Source organism: Nothobranchius furzeri, chromosome 19 (genome assembly GCF_043380555.1).
Source record: "Nothobranchius furzeri strain GRZ-AD chromosome 19, NfurGRZ-RIMD1, whole genome shotgun sequence".
Taxonomy (NCBI): domain Eukaryota; kingdom Metazoa; phylum Chordata; class Actinopteri; order Cyprinodontiformes; family Nothobranchiidae; genus Nothobranchius; species Nothobranchius furzeri.
In genome coordinates this window covers 25,177,655-25,201,683 of record NC_091759.1, presented here as the reverse complement: position 1 = coordinate 25,201,683, position 24,029 = coordinate 25,177,655, and the positions used below count along the sequence as shown (strand labels likewise).

The following is a 24,029-nucleotide window of genomic DNA, read 5'->3' as shown; positions in this document are numbered from 1 at the left end:
TGATGAAGTCATTAGTATCAAACAATCTCCAGACTTCATGAAGGTCTTTTAGAGGATTTTCCAGCTTTTGGGAGTCGGAAGATTCCTGAAGAGACTTCCAGTTGGTGCAGCTGTGAGAGATCAGTTCTGCTTCTTTGTTTTTGTTTGTTTGTGTGAGATGTTCTGGTGTTTCTCCACCTCGGGGCATTCCCTGACCCAATCACAGAAAGAGACTTACACAGGAATGACGCATGTTGGGAGAGGCTTCACTGCTGGGAGTAAAGATTAATGGAAAGCTTTGGTTCTCCATGGAAAACCCACCATCACACAACAGGGAGCTCATAGTCCCTGGCATGCCAACTGTGTGTGTGTGTGATGCTCTGGGTAGAGAAACAACCAGCAGACATGGACTTTAGCGGCACCTGGAAGGTTTATTCTGAGGAGAACTTGGATGAATTCCTGAAAATAATTGGTAAGGAACTGATCTGAAGATGTCTTCGTCTCTGAGGTTGAAAATGTGACATTTGTGTGTAAATGTCCCTCCAGGGGCTCCTGAGATCGTCGTAAAGATGAGGAAGGATGTGAAACCGGTGATAGTCATTGAGCAGAAGGGAAAAGACTTCACCTACACGATGAAGACTCCGTTCTTCAGCAGGGTTAACTCCTTCACCATTGGGAAAGAATCGGAAATCTCATCGGTGGATGGCAGGAAGTTAAAGGTGATCCAGATTCTTCTCACCAGACAGAGTTTAGACATTTTTGAAGGTCCTGGTTTCAAAGTTGAGGAAAGTAAGGAAAACCAAGTCCAAAGTAGATGGAGGGATGAGGGATTTAGACATGCCGGCTGATCTTTCCATGTTTATTTGCTAAAATGGACTCTGATGATGTTCCATATTTCTGTTTTGGGCCAGTGCACTGTCCGAGAGGAGAACGGGAAGCTGATCTGTGAGACGGACAGATTCACGTGCGTCCGAGAGATCCAAGGAGATGAAATGATAGAAGTGAGAAAGTTCAAACGAGAGCTTCCTGAGATGAGTTTATTATTGTTGTTTTTGTGGAAGTCGGCCATGTTTTCTCTCTTCTACAGACAGCCACAGCTGGTTCTGTAACCTTCATCAGCAGAAGCAAACGGGCCTGAGCAGCACCCAGCCCTCCTGGACGCCCCTGCATCAGAACCAGGAGCCGTGTGGGAACAGCTGATGAACTAATAAACCCAATTTTAGCAAATAAACGCTTGAAAAAATTATATTAAATTATTCATTTGTACATTTGTGATGTTCAAAAAAAACTAAAGTATAATCTAAGTAGGAGATTTTTACTGTTCTGTGGTATAAAATGTTTGGAAATATCTCTAGTTTGTAAAGGTTTCCTGGCAAAAACAAATGCAGACTGTGAAACATGGCTCTGTGAAAGCAAATGTTGGCACAGTACTGTATTTATTTAGTTTAGTTTGGACATGAATATGTAATAAATAAACATTTGGTGTCAAAACGTGTCATTACCATAAACTGTATAAAACAATTAGCTGAATAATTAAAGAGCAAGTCACCCCAAATAACCTTTTTTTTTGCTGATAAACTAAAGAAACGAGTGTCTAATCGTGCTGCAGACACGTGCCGTCAATAATTTGTCACTTCAGTGCATCTTAGTTAAAATTTAAATATTCTGCCTAAAACTGGCAGTGTTGTGCCGTTGTCAGGTAAAAACTCTGCATTGTATTCTAATTTAAATCTTCCACCACTATTGGCTAAGAGGTATGCTATGATGTAAACTGGTAGATTATGATGTCACAATGTCTGTGTGTGTGTATTTGTTAGCAGCTCCGCCCCCTTGGTCTGCCAGGCAACAGCATTTGTTGCATTTTTCAAACATGAAGTGGGAGTGGAGTTAGATTCTGGTAGGGGTTGACTTGCTCTTTAAATAGAAACAAACGAAAAGAATGGGTTTGGTTTCATAATTTATTATAAATAATTCAGTTGTAACCTCTAGGGGGTGCTATGACGCAGCAGTTCCTCCCAAATATCAATGACGAAGATGGAGAAGAACGCGCCTCGCTAATGCGCATGCGCTCTGTATTTTCTCTCGACGTTAGGTTTCGTATCCAAACGATATTTTGATTTTCATTCTGCTGGTTTTTAGAGAGCGTTTGACTGCATACATGAGGCATCAGAACACATCTTTGTTTGTTCGGAACATTTCCGACGAGTCCAGGTGAGCATCGGGAAGCTTGTTCGGTCAACGGGTCATTTGTTAGCGGCAGCTAGCCGCGTTAGCTCTGTGGCTAATGTTAGCTTCCAGTGCGAAGCCGCGTGTCGATCAAACACAAATAAACCGGAACTTTTTTCTCTAGCTTTGTGTAGACTACCAGATGTTAACGTTGTTTTATCGTTTCTGTTGATCTGATTAAACGTTTCTAATTTGAAGCTAACGCAACACGTTCCAACGACCAGAAACAGCGGCTTTGTTCCTGAGGAAACGGCTCTTTTAATCATTTATGGGGTTAAAATAAATGAAACCTGTAATAATGTAGGTTATAACGGCTACTTATCATTGTAGACTGCTACACATCACAGGTCTATTTATAAGTTCGTTTTTTTAAAGTGTTTTTGTTTGCTGTTTTTTTTCCAATGAAATGTTCTTTGTTAAATCTCATTATTTATGTTTGTATAATTATTGCTGCACACTGTTGCCTTTAGTGGTCAAACATGTATTTTGTCTCAAATCTTTGCATCCATTCTGTCTGTGAACTACAATACCCATAATTCTTTGCTTCTAAGACATCTTAAATAGAGCCAGAATAATATTTAAACTGAAGCTGCACAGTATGTGATTTTTAGACTTTGTGAAGGCTTGTTGGTGCCACCGAAGAGAGACTAACGGAGGAGGTGGGGTGGATGTTGAGAGAAAAGTAAAATAACAACAGAAGGAGGAAGTGAACCCCAGTGTTTTGCTTCTGAAGGTTCTGGGTTTGGGTTTACTGAGTAAACCTGAGTGTTTGGATTAAATGTGAGGTCTTTTTGCTACTCCAGCATCCACAGGAGGACAGCCTTGCACATACATATCAACATCAAACAGCTAGTACTGGTATATTTTAAAATGTAGCTGAGTTTTACTAAAGAGAGAAATTCAACAGATTTTGTGTCACTCTTAGAAATAACCATATTTTGACTTTTTTTTTTCATCAACATGTCCTCCTGTACTTTCACTAGTACCTTTTCTCGTGGTGGCACTCATTAATACTCCTTGGTACATTTAGTCTAACGTACCGCTTACACAGATAAAACAGAACCACTAAAGATTCAGCTGTTTGATCTTTTTTATAGAACTTGTTTAGGAAAAACTGAAACGATGCTATAACTTAGTCCCAACAGGTAAGTGTAAGTGTTGAACTGTCCCTGTGTTTTCCTCAGCAGCTGCTCTCCAGCTGTGTAGTAAATGATTTAGGTAAGAGTTTTGCCCTTGATGGTGTGAGTCACACTTGTATTTACGGTGTTCAGGCCTGAGGATTTGCGGCGTGAGTTTGGCCGCTATGGGCCGATAGTAGATGTCTACATCCCACTTGACTTCTATACACGTCAACCAAGAGGATTTGCATACATTCAATATCCTTTCCAACTGTTTAACTGTGTGTTTGCTAACAAGTGTCTGTGGTTTCTTTTCAGCAGAGAAAGGTCTGCTTTTGTGACGTTTTTATTTACTTTTTTAACTCAATTTGACTGAATATCTAACATACATATTTTTCTGTTATTGCTTCAGAAATTGTTAAAGCGTCCAGTTGTGGAAGCGGCCACAAAGAGTTACAAAGACCCGTGTAGAGTAGCTGTAAAGACACACAGACCTGCAGGATCAGAGGGAGGGAAAAGGTTGAAAAGAGAAAGTAAAGCATGAAGAGGAAAAGGGAACCCAGAAAAGCTTGGAAATGGCGGAAAAGAAAAGAGGTTTAAGAGGAAAAAGCAAGCAGGAAATCCAAGTCTCTCTGGGAGTCGGTTAAAGATTAAAGATCAAGATGAAGCTCAAAGTCAAGCACGGGCAAAGGTAACAAGTCTGAATTACGTTGTATCCTCCCAAGACAAATCCACGAATCAGACACCAAAAATCCTCCTCCCTGTGACGTGAATGACATCATTTTGGTCAAAATAATTCGACTGAGTATAATTGTTTGATTTGTTTCTATACTGATTGTCCTGATCCCTCAGATGGTTGGTTAATGTTAGCTTGCTTCGTCTTTTATCTCTCGGAGAATCAGCTGTTTTCCCAGTAAAACTGTCGATGTTTCATCGTAACAAACGGGATGTCCTTCCGACGACCCGAGGTTCCCCACGGAACACGTGGCTACTGTTGTTTTAAACCGTACGAACAAAAACCCTTAACCACTCAGCACATTTGAAGATGTGAGGGACGCAGAAGACGCTCTTCACAGCCTGGACAGGAAGTGGGTGTGTGGCCGACAGATCGAGATCCAGTTCGCTCAGGGCGACCGGAAAAGTAAGAGTCCTGCTTCGGAATCTGTTAACACCTAAAAGTGTGACCTCTAACCCCGAACCTCCTCTCTACCAGCACCCAACCAGATGAAGTCCAAAGAGAGACGGTCTCCAGGCCGATCATCTCGATATGACGACTACGGTGACGGCTGGCGCCGGCGATCTCGCAGCCGCAGCTATGAGCGGTACCGCTCGCGCAGCCCGTCCTACGACCGCCGTCGCCGACGCTCCGAGAGCCCGAGAGAGTGCGTCTTTGTCTCCGTTCATATTTAACAGTTTGGGTTTTTATCTTTTAAAGGGGAAAAGGGAAAACCGAGCTTTGTTTTGTCTCTTCAGACGTGGACCGAGATACGGGCGACCCAGAAGCAGGAGCCGCGAGGACGACAGGTAGGCGTTGGGTACCGACCCAAACCTGTAGAACCGTCTTCAGTCGTTTAGACGACGGGTCCAGATTCACGTCTTGTTGTACACTCAAGGACCTGCAGACCATCCAGATGGAAAATGTCCTCCTGACGTTCTTCCTCGTCTTCTCACTGTTGTCCAGGTACAGGCAGAGGCCCCACAGAGAGTCCAGACGGAGAAGCAGGTCCCGATCCAGGTCCGGATCTCCCCGAGAGCCCATGAACCCGTCAGGATCCCACTACACCGAAGAGGAGCCACCACGGGTCGTAACCCCCTCCCGGTCCAAGTCCCGCTCCATGTCCCGGTCCCGCTCTCGTTCCCGCTCTCGTTCCTGGGCCGGGCGCAAGACCGGAGGGCGCTAAGACCCGTGTCCCTACGACCCCGTTAGATGGACCTGGGCAGCGTTTGGTCTTTTCTTCACGTACCTGGTTCGACATGAATGTGACGCCCCCAGAACCCGAGGCTCCATCACCAGAACATCTCCGCTGCTTCGGCTTCGTTTGGTTTTTCTGTTGGTTCCGTGTCCGCCGTTGCCCCGCCCACGTCGTTAATGTTATGTTTTTTATTTGTACAGTTACTGATCTCTGCTCGGGAAGCCTTCTGCTCTTTTTGATGAACCTGAAGTATTTCAGAAGATGATCTTTGTTTGGCCACACGTCACCGTGAGTTTTATTCCTGTTCATCATCACCGGCCGGTCCAGCCGCCATCAGAAGTCTGATTGAACTGGTTTCAGGTGGAAAATCCCGAGCTGAGCTTCGCTAAAGCAGCAGGCTGGAAAGTGTTAAAGTGTCGGAACTGTTGGGTTTTATTTGTGTTAGCTTTCCTCCACATACCGGTTCAGAGAGAAGGACCGGATTTCCCCGTTAGCCGGAGTGTGGTTCTCTCGGAGCGACTCGTGTCGGTGCATGTTTTATTCTCCTCATCTTTGTCTTTAGCAGGAACAAGCTGTTATTTTCAGTAATAAACTAACATTCAGTATAAAAACTCAGCCTGGCTTCAGTTTGTCATCTGGTCGGGTCAACCAGAACCCTGATGTGAAACGCCGCTCCGGTCCGTTTCAGGCTCATGCATCGATTTCCTGTTGATGGAACAGGAGCCGGGAGGAGAGGCTGAAGCCAGAAGGCGGCCATGTGTGAAATCGGACGCGCCTCATTGATCGCTGCTGACGTCCCGTCGGTCGGACGAGGTCGCTCACACCGACACAAACAACTTCCTCCCTCTGGTAGATCTGAGGCGTGTTTGGTTTAGTCTTCAGCTCTTAAAGCTTCTCTTCTTACGCTGCAGGAATAAAACCTGATTTCTCTGCAGGTTTGTCTCTAATCTGAGATTTTCTGCCAGATTAGACCTGACATAGAACAGTTACGGGAAAAGGTCAAACGTCTGCATCCATTCTGTCATTTTGAGCTAAATCAACTTGGATTCAGTTAAATTTGTCAGAGCCAACTGTTCTCTTCACAGACGTTTAATGAGGGCTTCTGTTTGTTCTGCTTTTAGTCTGGAAACAAGCCCACAGAGCTCCAGCCCTTCAGAATAAAAGCCTAGCCTTAGAAGACTTCCATCATTCTGCTCTCAAAGGAATATTTAGGATTTTTCAGGAATCCACTTTTCCTCTTTAGTTGGATTAAACCTTAAATCAATACATTTCCTAAACCCTGGTGTCCTCTGGGAGGAAATGATGAGTTTCTCCTGTTGTTTGGGGATCTGATGGTGTTAATCCACCTCAGATTGTAGACTATAATCCACATGGGGCTCACCTGAAACCAGTTCAGGGTTTTCTGGGTTCAGCTGCACATTCCACCCCGATGACCAGCAGGATGTGTTCACAGCGCTGCGAGGGAAATGGCCTCAGCATCGATCGTTTTCGTCTCTCGCTGCCTGTGAGCGCTGAGCGAATCGGGACAGCTGGGATCAGTCACTCTGCTCCAGAGTCTGAACCTCTCAGGATGTTGGAGAGCAGCCGGTAGGACCCGAGTCCGCAGCAACGAGGTTTCATTTCCAAGTGGAGGATGAAAGGTGAGTTGGATATGCTTCACTTATATTCATCTAAGGAGAGAGTCAAAGGTTGTGTTAGGACAGCGGTCCACCTGCCTGCAGGGATGAACGCTGCTTTTGGATGTTTTACATGAATGAGGTTTTAACCAGCAGCTCAAACACATTTATGAACTCGACTGGGAATAAAATATGAAAATAAAACTATTTAACCTCATATGTTAATAATAGAATGACTTAAGTTTCATCATTATTGTGGTTTGGCCCCATCAGAATAAAATCAATCCTTTTTGTTTGAAAACTAAAGAGTTGAAGAAATAAAATTTTTGCTTCAATCGTGCTATGAAGTGAGCATTAACCCTTTACACTGAAATATTAGAAAAACTTACATCAACCCTTTTAACCATATAAGGAGCTTAAACCACGCCCACCTCCTTCCGGACCACGGGTCCCTAACTGCCCAAAAAATGATTAGGAATCTGAGTTTTAACTGTCAAAGCGGATTAGACAATAATAAAAATTATTTATAGCCTCGTTCTGGGACCCATGACCCGACTGGAAAGGGGAGGAGCTTGGGCTCCTGGAACCAAAGTTTAGCCAAAAAGAGAGTTAATAGGAAAACGCAACAAATTTTTATGAATATTTTAGAATAAAAACTGCAGTTTTAATGTGAATAAAATTTTAATCTGGTTTTATTTATAATCTCACCCAATAAAGGTTTCATCTCAGTTAGATGCGACTTGATTCATGTACTTTTTCTGAGTTTGATCTTGTTCAGAGGATTTTAGCGGCTTCTTCATCTTTAATTCTGCTCTGATTTTATATGAAATAAAATCGACACAAACTGTATTGAGTTTGTGCTCCATGTTGTATTATCGAACCAGCGTCTGAACAAACGGGCCTAAAAGTCCCGCTGACTCGCATCAGCATTTGAACAGCAAGGTACATCTAAGGGGCGGGACTTAAAGGTGTGGTTGACTGAAAAAACATTTTCTAATTATGAATGTAGTTGGTCACTGTGAGGTTTTCATGCAGGCTGAACATGACAACAGTCATGCCGTTTCCTACGTTAGATTATGATAGAAAAAAGATAGTGGAATGCTAGGATTTGAAAATAGTCACACTGTGATGTCACACTGATGAATTAGCATTCATAGCCTCGCCCATCTTGGCTCATGCCTGCCCACAGGAAGGCTTTTCTAATTGTTTTTGCAGCGAGGAGAGAGAGCGGAGAATTTCTTGGTGGTAGCGACTTTGCAACATGGCTGAATGCGTTCTGTTAGCCAATCAGAAGTGTGGTGTGTGCATATCATTAATAGTAATGAGCAATCCTGCTGTTTTCAGCCCACCTCTACACCAGCAAACTTCTGCATCTCCAAACAGGAGCATCGTGGCCTTTTTTTATGACTCCCACGGCATTGATTTACAGTAGAATGAGTAAACCACACCTTTAAATATCATGGAGCCGCCGTTAGGAGGACAGTAGAAGGCCCATGGCCTCTCTGACCTCGCACATATCTGTTTTCAGGAGCAGACGGTGATTTGAACTGAACCACATGACTCACCAACAGTAACTGTGCTGATTTATTGGTGTTAACTTTGGGACTTTGTTTCTGATTCTTCGGACTTCAGCACCTTCACAGTGAAAAATGGGAGACTGGAATTTCCTCGGAGGGATCTTGGAGGAGGTGCACATCCACTCCACCATGGTCGGCAAGATCTGGCTGACCATACTGTTCATATTCCGGATGTTGGTGCTGGGCGTCGCTGCGGAGGACGTCTGGAACGATGAGCAGTCCGACTTTGTCTGCAACACCGAGCAACCTGGCTGCCGCAATGTTTGCTACGACCAGGCCTTCCCCATCTCCCTGATCCGCTACTGGGTGCTTCAGGTGATTTTTGTGTCCTCGCCCTCCTTAGTGTACATGGGTCATGCCATCTACCAGCTGCGTGCTTTGGAGAAGGAGCGCCACTGCAAGAAGGTGGCTCTCCGACGGGAGCTGGAGGCAGTGGATGCAGAGATGGTGGAGGTGAAGAGAAGGATCGAGAAGGAGATGAGGCAGCTGGAGCAGGGGAAGCTCAACAAAGCACCGCTTAGGGGCTCGCTGCTGTGCACCTACATGGCTCACATCGTCACTCGCTCCGTGGTGGAGGTTAGCTTCATGATGGGTCAGTACATCCTCTACGGACACCGTCTAAACACTCTGTACAAGTGCGAACGGGAGCCGTGTCCCAATATGGTGGACTGCTTTGTCTCCAGGCCAACAGAGAAAACTGTCTTCATGATGTTCATGCAAGTCATCGCCTGCATCTCCCTGTTCCTCAGCCTGCTGGAGATCATGCACCTGGGCTTCAAGAAGATAAAGAGGGCCATACTGAACTTCTACCCCCACCTCAAGGACGACCTTGATGATTATTACGTCAACAAGTCTAAAAAGAACTCGGTTGTCCATCAGGTGTGTGTGGGGACGTCAGTGGGACGTAAGACCACCATTCCCACAGCTCCCAGTGGATACACACTGCTGCTGGAGAAGCAGGGCAACGGACCAAACTACCCCCTCCTCAGTGCCTCCTCCGCCTTTGTCCCAATACAGGGAGACCCCGGGGCCGTCCCAGACAGCCGCAAAGACGTCAAAGAGGGGGTTCCGAGCCCGACGGAGCAGAACAGCAACTCCAACAACACCAGCAGTGAGACACGTTCACCTCCTGTGGACAAGCAGGACGAGCCTGAGGAGCACTCTTCCTCCCACCACGAAGATCTGGAGTGTGGGAGCTCGGAGTACCCCACCCTCTCTGTGGCAGACACCTCCACCTGCACCACGCTGTCAGCCGTCGCCAGGAAGTCCCGGAAGCCCAGCCCGTCGTGGAACTGCTCCACGGTGATGGAGGGGAACTGCTCAGACAGCGGAGACTCCTACCACGGAAACAGCAGCATGAAGCTCCGCAGCGGCTGCGCCGGGCCAAGAGCCAGGGTGCTCTCCAAGTCGGACTCAAAGAGGCCGAGTGGATCCCAGAGCCCGGACTCCGTGGGGGAGCTGAGCTCCATGTCTCGACACAGCCGGGAGAGCAACAGCCCCACCACCTCCTCCCCAAACCGAAGAGCGTCGGCGGCGAGCAGCGGCAGCAGCAGACGAGCCCCGACGGACTTACAGATCTGAACCCGTTAAGTCCTGATCCGGTTCTGGTGTCGTGTTTCCAAACGCAGCCAGACTTGGATCAGTGGCTCTCCAGACTTCCTGAGGAGTCTCTCTTTGAACTCTGGCTGATTTTTCTCTTAGTGTCAGTTTTTATCGGAGAATCTTTTTAACCTCTGATGAAAAGTGTTCCTGATGAGGTCTGGATCAAGACTTTTGCACAGCTCTGTACATGTAAACACAAAAACCACAGGCTGCAGTAGAAAAGATGCTTTATGTAGTTTTCTGTCATGTTTCAAAAGCTTTGAGAGAAACTGGTCTCTGCGTTTCCAGGTCAGCCTCAGACATCCAGATCGACATTTAACGATTCAGCAGGATGGAGACGCGGAGGGATGGAAAAGCGAATCATCGATCGCTCGTGTTCCAGTCAGCTGTTGTTATGTAAACACTTTTAGTTCAGCAGTGAGTTAATCCACCTAAACAGTTTTAGAGGCTGATGGCCTTTTGTGTTTTGGTGTTTTTATATGGAAACTATTTTTCTACTTGATGCAGAAGATTTCAGTTTGAAAGACTGAAAAATTTAAATGGAATTTTTAAAAAAAGTGAAAAAATATGAATTTCTGATCAAATGTTTTGTTATTTAAAAAACGAACAGTGATTTTGTCTTCGTTGATTATGTGATGATAAAACATTTACATTCTGCACAAAACAAAAGCCAGTGATGAATGATTTTATTTCCCGGGACCCCCAAAAGCAGCACCGCAGCCGTCCTACACTCCAGCTCTCTCCTCAGGCGACGTCTCGTACTGCATCAGCTGTGAGACAAACAAACCGTCAGACGTTCCCGACGGAGAATCCGGGGTGAACTCTGACCTGTGGATGCTTACTCTGTTCTTCAGCTCCTTGTTCTCCTCCATGAGCAGGCTGCACTTCTGCTGCAGATCAGCCAGCTCCATTCGAAGCGCCTCTGAGTCTCTGGGTTCTGGACCCGATGTCCCGAGGTGGAGTTTTATAAAGCTGAGTCTCTGGTTAAGGTCCAGATCCTCGTCAGTCAGAGCTATAAGATGCAGTTTAGTCAGTCTGCTGCTCCGGAGCATACAGGTGTGTGTAAGGAGAAAGAGGAAAACCCTCAGCAGCAACTTTAGAGAAGCAACTGTTGCTGCCAATCAATCTGGGAAGGGTCAAATGTCATTTTAGCTATTTAGAGACAAAAATGGAGAACATACAAGATTTTGTTTAAAATAATTATTTTAGGACAACAACTGAATCAGTTTCAGCTGAAAATGATAACTGGCAATAGCGAGTTAACATGATTAATCTGGAATGTTCAAATCTTCTGAAGTCTGGAATAAAAAGTGCTTCAGATCTTCTATAATTAGAACGAAGGATACTCGAGGGCGTTGTTGGGTTTATCTGGTTCTTCATAAAGAGCCACCAAGACTACAAAACAGAAACACACATGAATCCCCGCCACCTGAACAAATGAGCGCGTGTGTGTGACGGTAACAGGAAGAAGGGGGCGTTAGGATGTCCCACCGCTCGTTAAAGTGTCCAGAACTCCAGATCGTTCGAGGTATCTCCTGAACTGTTCTCGCTTTGACTCGGACGCCTGTAACCCAACAAATAGTCACATTAACAATTTTTAACTAAAATATGAACGTTTATTGTTTGAAAAATCACCATTAAACAGAACACGAGAAGCATCTGAGCCTATGGTGCGTTCACTGTCCGGATGCTAACTAGTTAGCACACGCTACGTGAGTTTAACCTCAAATACGAACAAAATGTAAAACATTTCTGATAAACACGATATTTATCTCTTTATTACTCACTCTATAGTTGGCCATGGAGACGGTTAAAACCTATAATTTGGTGATAGATGAATAGATAGGTTCCAGACCCAAACACACAGCAGCTTGTTTTGTACGCACTTCCGTCCACAAACAGGTGGTCTGTTGCCATGACAGCACGTAAAGCGGAAATGATGCCGCTGGTAGTTCTCTAAACAAATGTTTCTAACTCTTTAAAAAAATAAATGTTTCCTGGTTACGTCATGTGACACAAGGGGAAAAAACAGATTGGCCGAATTTTTATTTCTACATCCAGGTAACAAAAAACTGATATATCGGTAACATTTAAAATAAATTGTTTAAATGGAAGAAATCCAAAAGCGCGATAGTTTGCTAGCGTAGTCCGGACGTGTTTTTTTTTACTTTACAGTAGATTTATCGTACATTTGATTAACGTACAGCCATGAATAACGCGAATTGCACTAAATTAAAAAAATGTTCCTTCAGTCTTCGTGGGTTCAGAGTTCAGGAATGTCCGGCGCTTTAACCCATAGATATCATATATATTAGCTAGATCCCTCACCCGCGCTGTTCGTCAATGGACCCTGACGTCCGTTCGCGGCGGCCATCTTACTTCGGACAGCGGCCCTCCTCTAACAGTGGTGTTTAGTGGTGCGTGCACTATTTAAACAACTCTTAACTTTCTCAGTTTTCAACCGATTTTCATACGGTTTGATTTTTTAGAAACATTAGAGACGTGGCTATGAAATATGTCAGTATTGGCAGGAAACTCCCCTTATTTCACTCCACTTTCCAGCCGTTTTCCCCTATCCTGTAAATTTCCCATACTTACCATTTTATTGTCAACAAGATCTGCTTCTGATGAACTAGCTGTAGTTTGTAAACTCTGCCTGCCACCACTCACATTAAAGGTCACACCCTGGATTTAATCTGCTGCTCCGGCCTGACCCCCTCCAACTGTACAGCTGACCCGCTCCCTTTCACGGACCACTTCCTCATCTCCTTTTCTGTTCCCCTCCGTCTCTCCGTCATCAAGTCACCCCGTATCATTTCATTTCGTAATATTAAGGACATTGATCTAGCCTCCCATTCCTCCAGCTTTGCCACCCTGACCCCAGATTTATCCTCTACTCCCGATGATCTTGTCATTCAGTACAATAACGGTCTGGTTTCAACCCTTAATCCATTTGCTATCATCAAATCCCGCTCTGTATATTTCACTCGGTCTGCTCCATGGTTCACCCCTGCCCCACGCTCATTGAAAGCCAACCGGAGGCTTGAAAGACTCTACAGGAAAACCGGTCTCACCATCCATAAAGACTTATATTCTGCTCAGATTTCTCTCTACAAGGACTCCATCTCCTACGCCAAATCACAGTATTACTCCGGTCTCATCTCGTCCAACTCCAGCAACACTAAGACATTATTTTCCATCATGAACAGCATTTTTCAGCCTCCCGACTCCTTACCCATCCATCTTTACTCTTCAGAAACCTGTAACTCTCTCCTTCAGTTTTTAATGAGAAGGTCAATAGAATCCATCTCTCTTTACCTCATTCCTCCCCTCCCTCTCCTGATTTATTTGAACCCTCCATTCAGTTCTCCTCCTTTGAACTTCCCCATCCCTCAGAACTATTAGATTACACCACCAAGTCCAAACCTTCCACCCGTCAGCTAGACCCTATTCCAACAGAGTTAAATCCTGCCTTTCCTCCCTGCTCCCCTTTATAACAGCTGTTATTCATTCCTCACTATCCTCTGGTATGGTCCCCTCCCTATTCAAATCCGCTTCAGTCAGCCCTATTCTAAAAAAACCTGGTTCAGATCCCAATGATTTCAATAATCTCCGTCCCATTTCCCACCTTCCCTTCATTTCCAAAGTTCTAGAGAAAACCGTTGCATCTCAGTATTTTTCTTTGAGCCGTGCACTCAGCCTCAGCTAGAGAACTGTACGAAGTAAGATGGCCGCCGTGTAAGGACGCTGTCGACTCCCGGTTAGGGGATCTAGTTAGTATGATATCTATGCTTTAGCTCAGCGCCGTCCAGGAGTAGAGGAGGAAGAACCAATCACGTGCCTCGACGTCACAATGTGACCACTGACTTATAAACCATATGCGCTGCATTAACTGGTAGGCGAAGACAGTGGAGTCTTTAGTAGATCTGTTCTTTAGTACTTGCCGCTGCTCATGTGACTTTTCTTTCTCTTGAATTTCGGATCAACAGCAGCAGCCTCGGTGTTCCACCGGTTTCAGGTTCACGTATCCACACAACCGGAGGACGGTTTCAGGTACTTTAATCGTTAAACAGGTGGGTTTTGTTAAACCGGGAAGTGACATGTTGCCTACAATGCAGCTTTTAGGGGTGACAGACTCATTTCTGCCTCAAAAGCGAACATTTTGTTGTTTTTGTCACATGGCAGCCATGCTTTGTGATTTAAGTTTCAATAATCAAAATAATGATTATTTTTCAAATTAAACAAGCTGATAGTTAATTATTTAACGCATAAGCTTGATTACCAAGAAGCTACAGACATCATCATTATTATTATTACGTAATGATATGACAGTGTATTAAATCTGTTTTCTGTCACTAACAAAGAAACGTTGCGTTCTTAATAACTGTATTAACATCTGGCTGTAGGGAGCACTGACAGGACCCTGTTGGACCTTTAAACACTAATCACGTGATCATATTCAGTTCCTCTTACTAAATGTCATTGCAGAAAAAATATTCTTTTATAATCAGCATGTTGAAGACATGGGAACGTTCTTCCTCTTTGTAAGTTTTGTGTTCTCAGGAACAGAAACAAGCAGTTCGATGATCAGTGATTGTCTTCAGATGGTTTCTGGAAATCTCATGAGGCATCGCTCTCATGCTCGCAGAGTGTTGCTTGTGTCACGTGGAGAAGATACGTTAAATATGGTCAACCTTCTCAGATGTACTGTGTGATGTTTATGATGATTTTGGCTGAAATCAGAAGCATCCAGAAGCTCGCGAGGAGTTCAAACATCTGTTTTCTCCTAAATCAGAAAAGCAGCTGTTTGTCAGACAGAAGCCGAGTGACAGGAAGAGTGTGACTGACATGGAAAACCTCATGATCAGGAATCGGAACACGGGCTTTCCCACTGAACCGGTTTAACTCCCTCTAACTGAACACAGGTTTTACTTCTCATCAGTCTGAAAGCTGATGAAGTGGGAATATAAACCTTCACGCTGGTTTGTTTCTGCCTCTGAGCTTCTGTAAACTCGGGTTAGTGAAACAGGAAGTGTCGTCTGACTCGAACGTTTCGGACGAAGCTGCAGGTCGTGTTGATCTCACGCCTTGTTGTGTTATTGTTTTGATGACTCATCAGATTTGCTGAACATCATGACTCGCTGACGCCTGAAGCCGCCTCGGACGACCGTCATGCCGCCGCCCGGTGGCTGCTCCATCAACGCGGACTCGTCAGACGAGAGCGAGGACACCAAGTCGCTCATCCAGAATGACCCGGGTGGGTTCGAGCAGACCAAAGGAACCCATTCAACCCTGATATGACAGGAAATGAGGGTTTATCAGCAATAACCATGTAATAAGTCATGTAATAACAACATCATCGTCTTGTCTCGGAGCAGCTCCTCCTCAGTGCTGCTCGGCGCGGCTCAACCTCGCTGTCCTCATGTTCCTCGGCTTCTCCGTGGTCTACGGTCTGCGTGTCAACCTCAGCGTTGCCATGGTAGCCATGGTGAACGCCACCAACCCGTCTGTAGACAGGAACACGTCGGTGGCCCCCGCCTGCCCGCTGCCACCCGGGACGGAGAACACCAGTGACACCCTGCAGCAGCCAGACGGGGTAAAGGCGTCCCCACTGATGTGAGACGTGGTTTGATGGCGTCAGCATCTTGTTTACGCCTCCTCCTCCCTCTCTCCCTCCCCCTCAGACTCCCGAGTACACCTGGAACCCGGAGACCCAGGGCTGGCTCCTGGGAGCTTTCTTCTTTGGGTACCTGTGCACCCAGATCCCAGGGGGGTACCTGGCCGGTCACTACGGCGGCAGCAAGTTCCTGGGCCTGGGGGTGCTGGGCACGGCTCTCCTCACCCTCCTCACCCCTGTGGCAGCGTCATGGGGGGTGCACTGGCTGTTCGCCCTGCGAGCGCTGGAGGGCTTCGGAGAGGCAGGTTATTCAACAGATTCTGAACTGTGCACCTGTGGATCCAGAACCGTCTGTGTGTTTCCTCTCAGGGCGTGACGTTCCCGGCCATGATGGCGATGTGGGCCCGCTGGGCCCCTCCTCTGGAGCGCTCCCGCCTGATGACCCTGTCGGGCTCCGGCGGTGCCTTCGGGGCCTTCGTGGCCCTCTCGATCACCGGTTTCATCTGTGAAAAGCTGGGCTGGCCCGCTGTTTTCTACCTCTGCGGTGAGGGACAGAAACTCCGGACGAGTCGCTCTGGCACGAGGGAGGTCTAAATGTTGTGTTCGCGATCCTCCTGCAGGGGGCGCCGGCTGCTTCTGGGCTCTCTTCTGGTTTTTCCTCGTGGCTGATGACCCTCGAACTCACCCTCGGATCAGCGAAGAGGAGAGAGAGTACATCGTCAGCTCCGTCGGGGCTCAGGTGACTCGAGTGTCTCAGATCCTCGTGTTTGACCGTTTAAAAACGACTCGTTTTATTACGACCTCTGAAGTCTTTCTGTTATTTAGTCATCAGGTGTTTTTACACCCAAACACAGAAACGTTTGTCTTTATTTACAGTGAAAGCTCCACTTTGTTTCCTTTAACCCTTTTTTTGTAGGAATTGATTAGTTTGACGTTTTTAATGCAGGGGACGGGTCACGGCTGGTCGGTGCCGCTCCTCTCCATGGTTCTGTCCGTCCCGCTGTGGGCCGTCATCATCACACAGATGTGCTTCAACTGGACCTTCTACACGCTGCTCACCTCCCTCCCCACCTACATGAACAGCATCCTGCACTTCGACCTCCAGTCGGTGAGACTTCAGGGTCGCGTCTCTTTAAACTCATTTAGTTGTTTTTTACCTTCTCGGCAACTAAAATGTGTGAATATGACTCGTTCAGACTCGTGTTTATTCAGCGGGATTCAAATCCAGCTGAAGCTAAAAACATGGATTTATAAAACTAAAGCAGGTGCGGCCCACCAGCAGGCTGCTGGAGGGCCCGAAAGGGCCCACGGGCCGCGCTTTGGACAGCCCGAGTGTTTGTTTCCACTGGAGAACCCGCAGCGTTTACCAGCAGTAAGGAAGGTGTCTGTGTGCATCAGAACGGCTTCCTGTCGGCTCTGCCGTACCTCGGGAACCTGCTGGTCTCGCTCCTGTCGGGCGTCGCCGCGGACGCGCTCATCGAGAGGAAAGTCTTCAGCATCACCGTCGTACGGAAAATCTTCACCTTCTTCGGTAAGAGCTTCTCTCGTGGTTTCTGGGTTTTAGAATAAAAACTAGCTCAGATGAGTGTTTGGATGGATTCTGGTGTCGGGAGAGTTCAGGAAAACCGGGAAGAACCTTGAAATCTCCCTGAAGCATCGGGATGAAAGAGCATCAGAGGTAGCAGGAAAAGGAAGAGCTAGCAGCAGGTGAAGCAGAACGGATGAGGAAGTCTTCAGGTCAGATTATTGACAGGACTGGGTTTGTGCTGCACTCTCTCAGGCTTGCTGCTGCCGGCGGTTTTCCTTGTTCCCGTCGGTTACGTCGGATGCAGCCACATCCTCACTGTCACCTTCCTCACGCTCTCCACGAGTTTAGGAGGCACCAGCTCCCCCGGAGTCTTCATCAACCAGATCGACATCGCTCCTCGGTGAGTCTGCGGAGACGCGGTGGATCATCTTGTTTGTTTTTCACATCGTGGCTGATGCACGAGGAGGAGACCCGTTGCCTAGGTTACATCGTTTTCTGTTCAGCCATCCAGCTGAAGTCCCACCCTCTGGGTTTCTGCCCCGGAAACAGAAACTACATCTTATTCTGGCTTTGTTTGGACACTCGGGCTTCCGTAGAGCAGGGGTAACCAATCCTGGTCCTGGAAGGCCGGTATTCACTTCAATTCAGTTCAAAGATACGTTATTAATCCCAGAGGGAAATTAGAGTTTCAGTACACACAATTCTGAGATCAGACATACTTACATAGACACATGACAAGAATTGGTGACTGTGGTCATTCGCAACCCGAGTCGCGCTACCTTAATAGAGATCAGAGGGTTTATATGAGGATTGGTTCAGGTGGAGGGAAAAAGGCACTTTAGAGTTACCCTCCACAGGGAGGGCAGCTTTGCTCTGCAAACAAACACCTCAGACAGAAATGCAACAGACTTCAGACATCACACAACATAAGTGTCCACTAGGTGGGGAGGTAGGTTGGGACTCCACACATCAGTGCATGCAGCCATGATAAGCAGCGCTCGTCACCTCTGTTTGGACAGGGGAAGGAGATAATGGGTTAGAGAGCACAGTGACTCCTGGAAACGATTCAACGGCCTTCACGGGTCACAGTCCCACCCAGGCTGGGATAGGGAGACAGAGTTGTCATGGCGACGGCAGCATTCCACATTTCTTCTGAGGGAAGATTTCACTTCAGCCTCACAGGCTCAAGGGCACCAGATTCAGATAAGAACCTGTTTTGGGGCCAGACAGAGATAATTTCCTCTGTCTTAGTGTTCTGTTGGTCTCCAACCCCTCCAGGTCCAATAATGGCGTAAATTAATCTATCCCAACCGTGCTGTCCCGTCAACTCGCTCCTTGATGGAATCCACCTTCTGTGCCAGAGTCTGAATCTCAGCCAAAGTTACAAGCTTACGACTCATCTCGACAATTATGAGTTTGTGCGTTCACAGCGCGGTATAATCCATCCCTGAGCTCCGGGATTGGGCCAATATTCCTCGACAGCTCATTAATTTTCTGGTAAGCCAGGTAACCGCTCAGGCCAAACAGCAGGAATCCCGACCCCAACACCACGAATATCCAGACGTCTTCAGAATCCTCTACAGACAGTTGAGAGAGGCAGATCAGGTTCCGCTGTTTCCAGGAGTCCATGACATACCCAGCTGGCTCTGTCCCAGAGGGGCATCCGGGAGCCCCTTCTCCCATTCTCATCGTTGAAAAAATTTTGTCAGTCGCGTTGAGAGACCAACTGACCAGATCCATTTTTAATAATTTCCAGTTTCCAGAAAAAATGCTGAAGCGCCGCCCACACAAGGACAGACAAAGAGCCTTGGGATAAGATAGGAAGGAGAGGTGGAAAAAAGCATCTGTACTCTCCAAGAGCCGGAAGAAGAAGAAGAAAAATAAATGCATGTTTTAGTTTTAACTCTGCTTCAACACACCTGATTTCAATCAGCAGGGGATTAGCTGGCTTCTGCAGTGCCTGATGAGCTGCTGAACAGGTGATTCAACTACTGAATCAAGTGTGTTGGAAGAGGAACAACCACAAAACCTGCTGCATACCGGCCCTCCAGGACCAGGATTGGGCACCCCTGTCGTGGAGGCTTTTTTCTTTATTTACATCAGAACAAAAATATTCCACGTTTTGTTTATTTGTGTCTTTTTATTTCTGCTCCAAAGGACCATTTTAAACAATAAGTTGCCTGAAACTAAAAGTATTCATAAATATGAATAATACAAACAAATGGCTAGAGATTTAACTGCTGAGAACAAGAGGTCTAAATAAAAATTTGAACATGAAATTCGTCACAGGGGGTTTTATTTTACGAACTATTTCTATAATAAACTTAAAGGTACAGTGTGTATTTTTCCTGGCGATAGGGGGCAGTAGATACCTAAATCGTTGCAAGCAAGCAGTGTTTTTGTGTTGGAGTAAGACTTTACCAACGGATGCCCATTAGGGTCAAAAAGCCCTGAGGAGTGCAAACTTTAGCAAAATAACGAGCACGTCAGACTCGCTTTCATCACTGGTGACAAGTAAAGAGGTGAATATGTAAAAAAACAACATTTAAGAAAAACGAAAGGTTTTTAACCATTTGGTACAGATCAGTAAATACATTTTGTCCTCATGGGCTCCCGTAGAAGGAAACATGGCATCTAATATGGCGTCGCCCAGAGACTTAGACCCGCTCCCATGTATTTTAGACCTTATTTATATGGTTATATGTTACAAAGCCACCAATATTTTTCAACAGCTGGAAATCATTTCATTCATTTTCAACAACACTTTGATGGATATTTCCATAAGTTAATGGTCAAAAATACACACTATCTCTTTAAACTAAGTGCCGAAACTCTGCCCCCTGCTGGTGCACGACGGTCTAGCGACGATCGGGGTTTTTGTGGTGCTAAACATCTTTATTTATTAATATTCCACTTTGTTAGGTAGCTCCATGTGAAGACCAACTTGGAAAATCATGTGTGTGTTTTCCTGTTTTGACAAATTCCCAAACTAATGAGAAAAATTAAAACATTAAAACCAGAATGAAAGAAATTAAATTCATTTTAGGGGTCTGGTTTAGGTTTTCTTCTTCCTGAACTTCTCCGCTCCTCCATGCAGGTATGCAGGATTCCTGCTGGGAATCACCAACACGTGCGGGACGATCCCGGGAGTCATGGCTCCGATTGTAACCGGATACTTTACCGAAGACGTGAGTCTTCAGTTAAATTCTGTTTTCAGTTAAAAGTGTTGTTTGTGTTTTAGAATCAAACTCGGATTAGAGATTATCAGAAATAAATGTTTAAAATTTAACGTTTTTGAGTTTATTTCTTAAAGCTAGAATCTTATTTTGAAAATCTAAAATGTAAACATAAAAATAGTCTCTTAAACTTTGTTTTCCAGGGTCACACACCACTTACACACCTCACAGATTAATTAAAATCTTGGGTTTTAATCCCGGGAAGCTCTGAGACCAGCTGGTAATCCTCGTTTATGATGTCTGCTTGGTAGCACTCGATGGACGGATGGAGGAAGGTGTTCTGGGTCGCCGCTGGGATCAATGTAGGCGGCGCCATCTTCTTCACAATCTTCGGCAGTGGCAAGATCCAGAAGTGGGCCGAGACGGAGGAGGAGAGGGCAGAACCGGAGAGGACCAGGAACGGGTCCGCCGGACAGTAGAGGGTCAGCCCAGTGACGCTTTAACAGCTCTTCCTCTGATGGGGTTTCTGTTGGTAATCTCACACAGATTATATCGTTAATCCCTCAGGTTTCCTCCTGGTTAGAAGATTCCTTCCATGTTTTACCTCCAGGATCTGAGATGAGAACTCCGACGCCTCATTCACACGATCCGGAAAACGCACGACCTCCGCAAAGCCCAAAAAATCATTGAGTCTGATCAGAGCATTCACACCAGCTGGATCCGGAAGGAGCTCCGTAACGTTTCCGTAACGAGTCTGCTTTTACCGGACGCTGCGCGCGGAAGTGAAAGAAACTACATGAGCCTGACAGGAAGTGAGCTGTAAATTTCCAGAGACGTTCTGCACACAATCCGCACTTGTTAAGTCATTTGCTGCCAGCGTTTCTCACCGTTTTTACTGGTTTTTTAAGTCACAGAACGTTGCGCGCTAGCATGATGTCGACGCCAAAACAACCAAAACAAAGCGGAGACTCACCTCTTACATCAGGAAGAGTCCGCGTGTTTCGAGCGTTATCCGTTCTTTCATAATCCGTTGTTGAATTGTGATCGGCAGAAGCTTTTCCGGTTCGCGTCTCACTTTTTTTTTTACAGCAGCGGCCCAAAACGATCTCCTAACACATGGATGTTCTGCTTCCTGATCACGTGACGTGTGACGTACGCGGATGAAGATCTGAGATGTTTGTTCTCACGGAGCGGGGGCTCGTCCGACGCCCACACAGTAAAAACATGCATTGGCAGTGAACGAGTTAATGGAAGTCCGTCTGGAAGCCGTAGAGAAACCAGACCTTCAGAAGGTCTGATCCAGATTAGGTCCACTTTCACAGATTATAGGAAAGTTCTGGAAGGACTGGGTCGGCAGTTTTAACATTTAAATATATAAATCATTTTACAGGTGAATCCTAGATTCTCCTGCCGCTGTATTTATTCTTACCTCCGAAACATCTGTTGCATCCATTTACTGGGATTCTGTCCCAGATTCCCGTCACCGTTGGAGGTTTATTTGTTTCCTGTTTTCTGCAGCGCCCAACTCCTCCCAGGTCGGGAGTCTTTGCTCTAAAGCACTTAAAACCAAAGATAACAAATACATCACCAGATGTCATTTCTGCTGACTCATCCCTCGCACCAACACACACCGCTCCTTTAAAGTTGTAAAGGTGTTTCTGACTAAGAGAAGAAGGTTTGGATTAGGCAAAAGGCCCACTTTCTCAGTACAGGTCAGGGCCGCGTTCCACTCCTGTGGCTAGCAAGCACAACTTCTTCTAAATGGAAAGGAATGCAGCCCTGACTCGACTGATTCAGACTCATAATAACATGAAAATTATGAATCAGATTTTATATGTTAGTTATTAAAAGTGTTTCCTGTTTAGTTTTGGTTCAAACTTCAGCCTGAGTGCGTTAGAATAACGTCAGGAATACATAATCTTATTTTTATTAGTAATTTAATCCAAATTTCTTCTGACTGCTTGGTGTAACACTTCACAGGTTCGGAGCTTTACATTCGACCTAAACTTCCTGTTTTATTGTTTTTTATACAGAAGAGGTACAAGCGGATCCGTAGCTCCGCCTCCAAACACCAAGAGCCTTAAACTTAACGTGTGCCACTTTAGCTTTTTGTACGGTGATCGTTTTAGGAGATCAGGGCACGTCGGATGGTTTTTGTTGTTTCAGGGGTACGTTTAGTGTCTAAGTCTGATCCTTCCTACAAACTATGCAGTCTATTAAATTGCACTTTGATTGTATAAATATGCCGATGTACAGAACTGAAACATTTGTTTAGAACATTTATAAAATAAAAATTTGTAATTAAAAGATCTGGGAACAAAAAATAAATCAGCCCACTTTTCCTAAACTGTGTTTGTATTTATTATAAAAATGTATCTCCTTATTAGCCTGGCAAGCTGTCCTATAAATGTTGTTTTTGTTTTTTATTGATGAAAGAAGCATTTACAAAACATCAGGAACTTTACCATTTTTTGATAGTTTCAGATGCAAATAGATGTTATATAATTTTGTAAAGAAGGGAAAATTAAAAGAAAGAACAAAAAGAAACAGAAAAAAGGATGATGTGGCGTATAACAGATACATTTAAAACAACAAGGATTTTGTCATTTTTTCGTCCTCTAAATGTGAATAAATAACTTCTGGTCTGGTTCCTAAACCATCAGACTGAAGGTCTTCTCTTCAGCCACTAGATGGCAGAAGAAACTAAATTTAGCATCCAGAAGTTCCTGAAGAGGGAACCAGGACCCGCAGAGCTGAAGCTTTTGCAATGGTTGCTCTAGATTTATAGCCTAGAAATGTCCTACTAATGGGGAAAATGTGTCGTGTCTTTGATTCTGGGTCTGAAACTATATACGATACATATAAAACATTCTTCATTTCAGAAATAAAAACTGTTTATTTCTTGGCTTTTGTGGACTTATTTGTCTAATAATAACAGAAAAGAACTTTTTTTCTCAACTTATCTTTATTGATAAAATTGTAACATCAAAAAAATTGTATAAAACAGTGAGTGATATTTAAGCACAATGCAAAATAAAATGGTCATTGAAACACATCAAGTGAAAAATAAGTGAACAAAAATAAAAGAGAACAGAAGAATAACATGAACATCACACACCAGGGGGAAAGTTAACAGACCAAATAGCTCAAACAGAAAACCCATACCACTGCTTTAGGTAACATTTTACCATGAATGACTCATAAATTAAATGTAGAGCACTCAGCCAACGGTTTTAAGGCTTTTTTATTAGAAGAATCTCTGATGGAGGAAACATTGTCTGAGCTCCTCTTGAAAGTCAATAAAAATGGGCTTTCTACTTGTAACCTTACACTTGTGAATATGGAATTTAGCTAGCAATATTATAAGATTAATAATGCACTTTTTTAGAATTCTCAATATTTTTGTTAGTTTCGAAGAGCCCAAACAATACACCTCTCCAATATAATTTGAATCCAATATAATTAAAATCAGTGATCTTCAGCCCAAATTGTTTGATAGCCTGACAATTCCAAAACAAATGTACAATAGTTTCTGAATAGTTGTTACAAAAACAGCAATTCACTTCGATGTCCTTAGGTCTAACCTTTGTGCGGGGGTGTTTAGTCTGTTTCAGTACACGGCAGGAACTTGCATCAGATGTGTGAGGAAAGACCCGGATGTTGACGTGAAACCCGGA

The 24,029-nt window shown here is 45.1% G+C and overlaps 5 protein-coding genes across 6 annotated transcripts; 4 read left to right on the top strand and 1 right to left on the bottom strand.

Annotated features, from left to right (window-relative positions):
* Positions 1-146: 146 nt before the first annotated feature.
* Positions 147-1,464, top strand: LOC107394942 (fatty acid-binding protein 10-A, liver basic). The gene is made up of 4 exons (XM_015974161.3): positions 147-451; positions 526-698; positions 891-980; positions 1,067-1,464. Exons 1-4 carry the CDS (start codon positions 355-357, stop codon positions 1,115-1,117), a joined length of 411 nt encoding a protein of 136 aa, XP_015829647.1. The 5' UTR covers positions 147-354; the 3' UTR covers positions 1,118-1,464.
* Positions 1,465-2,005: 541 nt separating this feature from the next.
* LOC107394939 (serine/arginine-rich splicing factor 10) lies at positions 2,006-5,851 on the top strand. Its single transcript, XM_054745528.2, has 6 exons — positions 2,006-2,190; positions 3,477-3,583; positions 4,363-4,464; positions 4,537-4,705; positions 4,797-4,847; positions 5,005-5,851. Exons 1-6 carry the CDS (start codon positions 2,138-2,140, stop codon positions 5,222-5,224), a joined length of 702 nt encoding a protein of 233 aa, XP_054601503.1. The 5' UTR covers positions 2,006-2,137; the 3' UTR covers positions 5,225-5,851.
* Positions 5,852-6,056: 205 nt separating this feature from the next.
* LOC107394936 (gap junction alpha-9 protein) lies at positions 6,057-10,491 on the top strand. The gene is made up of 2 exons (XM_015974156.3): positions 6,057-6,876; positions 8,485-10,491. Exon 2 carries the CDS (start codon positions 8,502-8,504, stop codon positions 10,008-10,010), a length of 1,509 nt encoding a protein of 502 aa, XP_015829642.1. The 5' UTR covers positions 6,057-6,876; positions 8,485-8,501; the 3' UTR covers positions 10,011-10,491.
* Positions 10,492-10,700: 209 nt separating this feature from the next.
* mycbp (MYC binding protein) lies at positions 10,701-11,969 on the bottom strand. The gene is made up of 5 exons (XM_015974158.3): positions 11,819-11,969; positions 11,523-11,595; positions 11,378-11,426; positions 10,874-11,003; positions 10,701-10,801 (listed from the first exon to the last, which is right to left on the bottom strand). The coding sequence occupies exons 1-5, from the start codon at positions 11,831-11,833 to the stop codon at positions 10,757-10,759; spliced, it is 312 nt and encodes a 103-aa protein (XP_015829644.1). The 5' UTR covers positions 11,834-11,969; the 3' UTR covers positions 10,701-10,756.
* A 1,685-nt stretch (positions 11,970-13,654) lies between these two features.
* Positions 13,655-22,699, top strand: si:ch1073-513e17.1 (sialin). Of its 2 annotated transcripts, none has more exons than XM_015974154.3 (12): positions 13,655-14,104; positions 15,151-15,288; positions 15,410-15,627; positions 15,716-15,949; positions 16,018-16,192; positions 16,269-16,387; positions 16,595-16,756; positions 17,047-17,179; positions 17,429-17,576; positions 20,274-20,364; positions 20,664-20,834; positions 20,920-22,699. In XM_015974154.3, the coding sequence occupies exons 2-11, from the start codon at positions 15,204-15,206 to the stop codon at positions 20,829-20,831; spliced, it is 1,533 nt and encodes a 510-aa protein (XP_015829640.1). In that variant the 5' UTR covers positions 13,655-14,104; positions 15,151-15,203; the 3' UTR covers positions 20,832-20,834; positions 20,920-22,699. The 2 variants fall into 2 exon arrangements, with proteins under 2 accessions (XP_015829640.1, XP_015829641.1); XM_015974155.3 differs by having other exon boundaries at positions 13,953-14,084.
* Positions 22,700-24,029: the final 1,330 nt, after the last annotated feature.

Excerpts from the sequence above, each read along its gene's own strand:
- LOC107394942 (XM_015974161.3), top strand. The coding sequence starts at position 355 with ATGCTCTGGGTAGAGAAACAACCAGCAGACATGGACTTTAGCGGCACC. Across the intron at positions 452-525 it reads TGAATTCCTGAAAATAATTG|GGGCTCCTGAGATCGTCGTA; the intron begins GTAAGGAACTGA and ends ATGTCCCTCCAG. Across the intron at positions 699-890 it reads TGGATGGCAGGAAGTTAAAG|TGCACTGTCCGAGAGGAGAA; the intron begins GTGATCCAGATT and ends GTTTTGGGCCAG.
- LOC107394939 (XM_054745528.2), top strand. The coding sequence starts at position 2,138 with ATGAGGCATCAGAACACATCTTTGTTTGTTCGGAACATTTCCGACGAG. Across the intron at positions 4,465-4,536 it reads CGCTCAGGGCGACCGGAAAA|CACCCAACCAGATGAAGTCC; the intron begins GTAAGAGTCCTG and ends CCTCTCTACCAG. Across the intron at positions 4,848-5,004 it reads AGGAGCCGCGAGGACGACAG|GTACAGGCAGAGGCCCCACA; the intron begins GTAGGCGTTGGG and ends ACTGTTGTCCAG.
- LOC107394936 (XM_015974156.3), top strand. The coding sequence starts at position 8,502 with ATGGGAGACTGGAATTTCCTCGGAGGGATCTTGGAGGAGGTGCACATC.
- mycbp (XM_015974158.3), bottom strand. Across the intron at positions 11,004-11,377 it reads AAACCCAACAACGCCCTCGA|CTTTATAAAACTCCACCTCG; the intron begins GTATCCTTCGTT and ends CCAGAGACTCAG. Across the intron at positions 10,802-10,873 it reads ACAAGGAGCTGAAGAACAGA|CTGATGCAGTACGAGACGTC; the intron begins GTAAGCATCCAC and ends TTTGTCTCACAG.
- si:ch1073-513e17.1 (XM_015974154.3), top strand. The coding sequence starts at position 15,204 with ATGCCGCCGCCCGGTGGCTGCTCCATCAACGCGGACTCGTCAGACGAG. Across the intron at positions 15,628-15,715 it reads CCCTGCAGCAGCCAGACGGG|ACTCCCGAGTACACCTGGAA; the intron begins GTAAAGGCGTCC and ends CCTCCCCCTCAG. Across the intron at positions 15,950-16,017 it reads CGCTGGAGGGCTTCGGAGAG|GGCGTGACGTTCCCGGCCAT; the intron begins GCAGGTTATTCA and ends GTTTCCTCTCAG.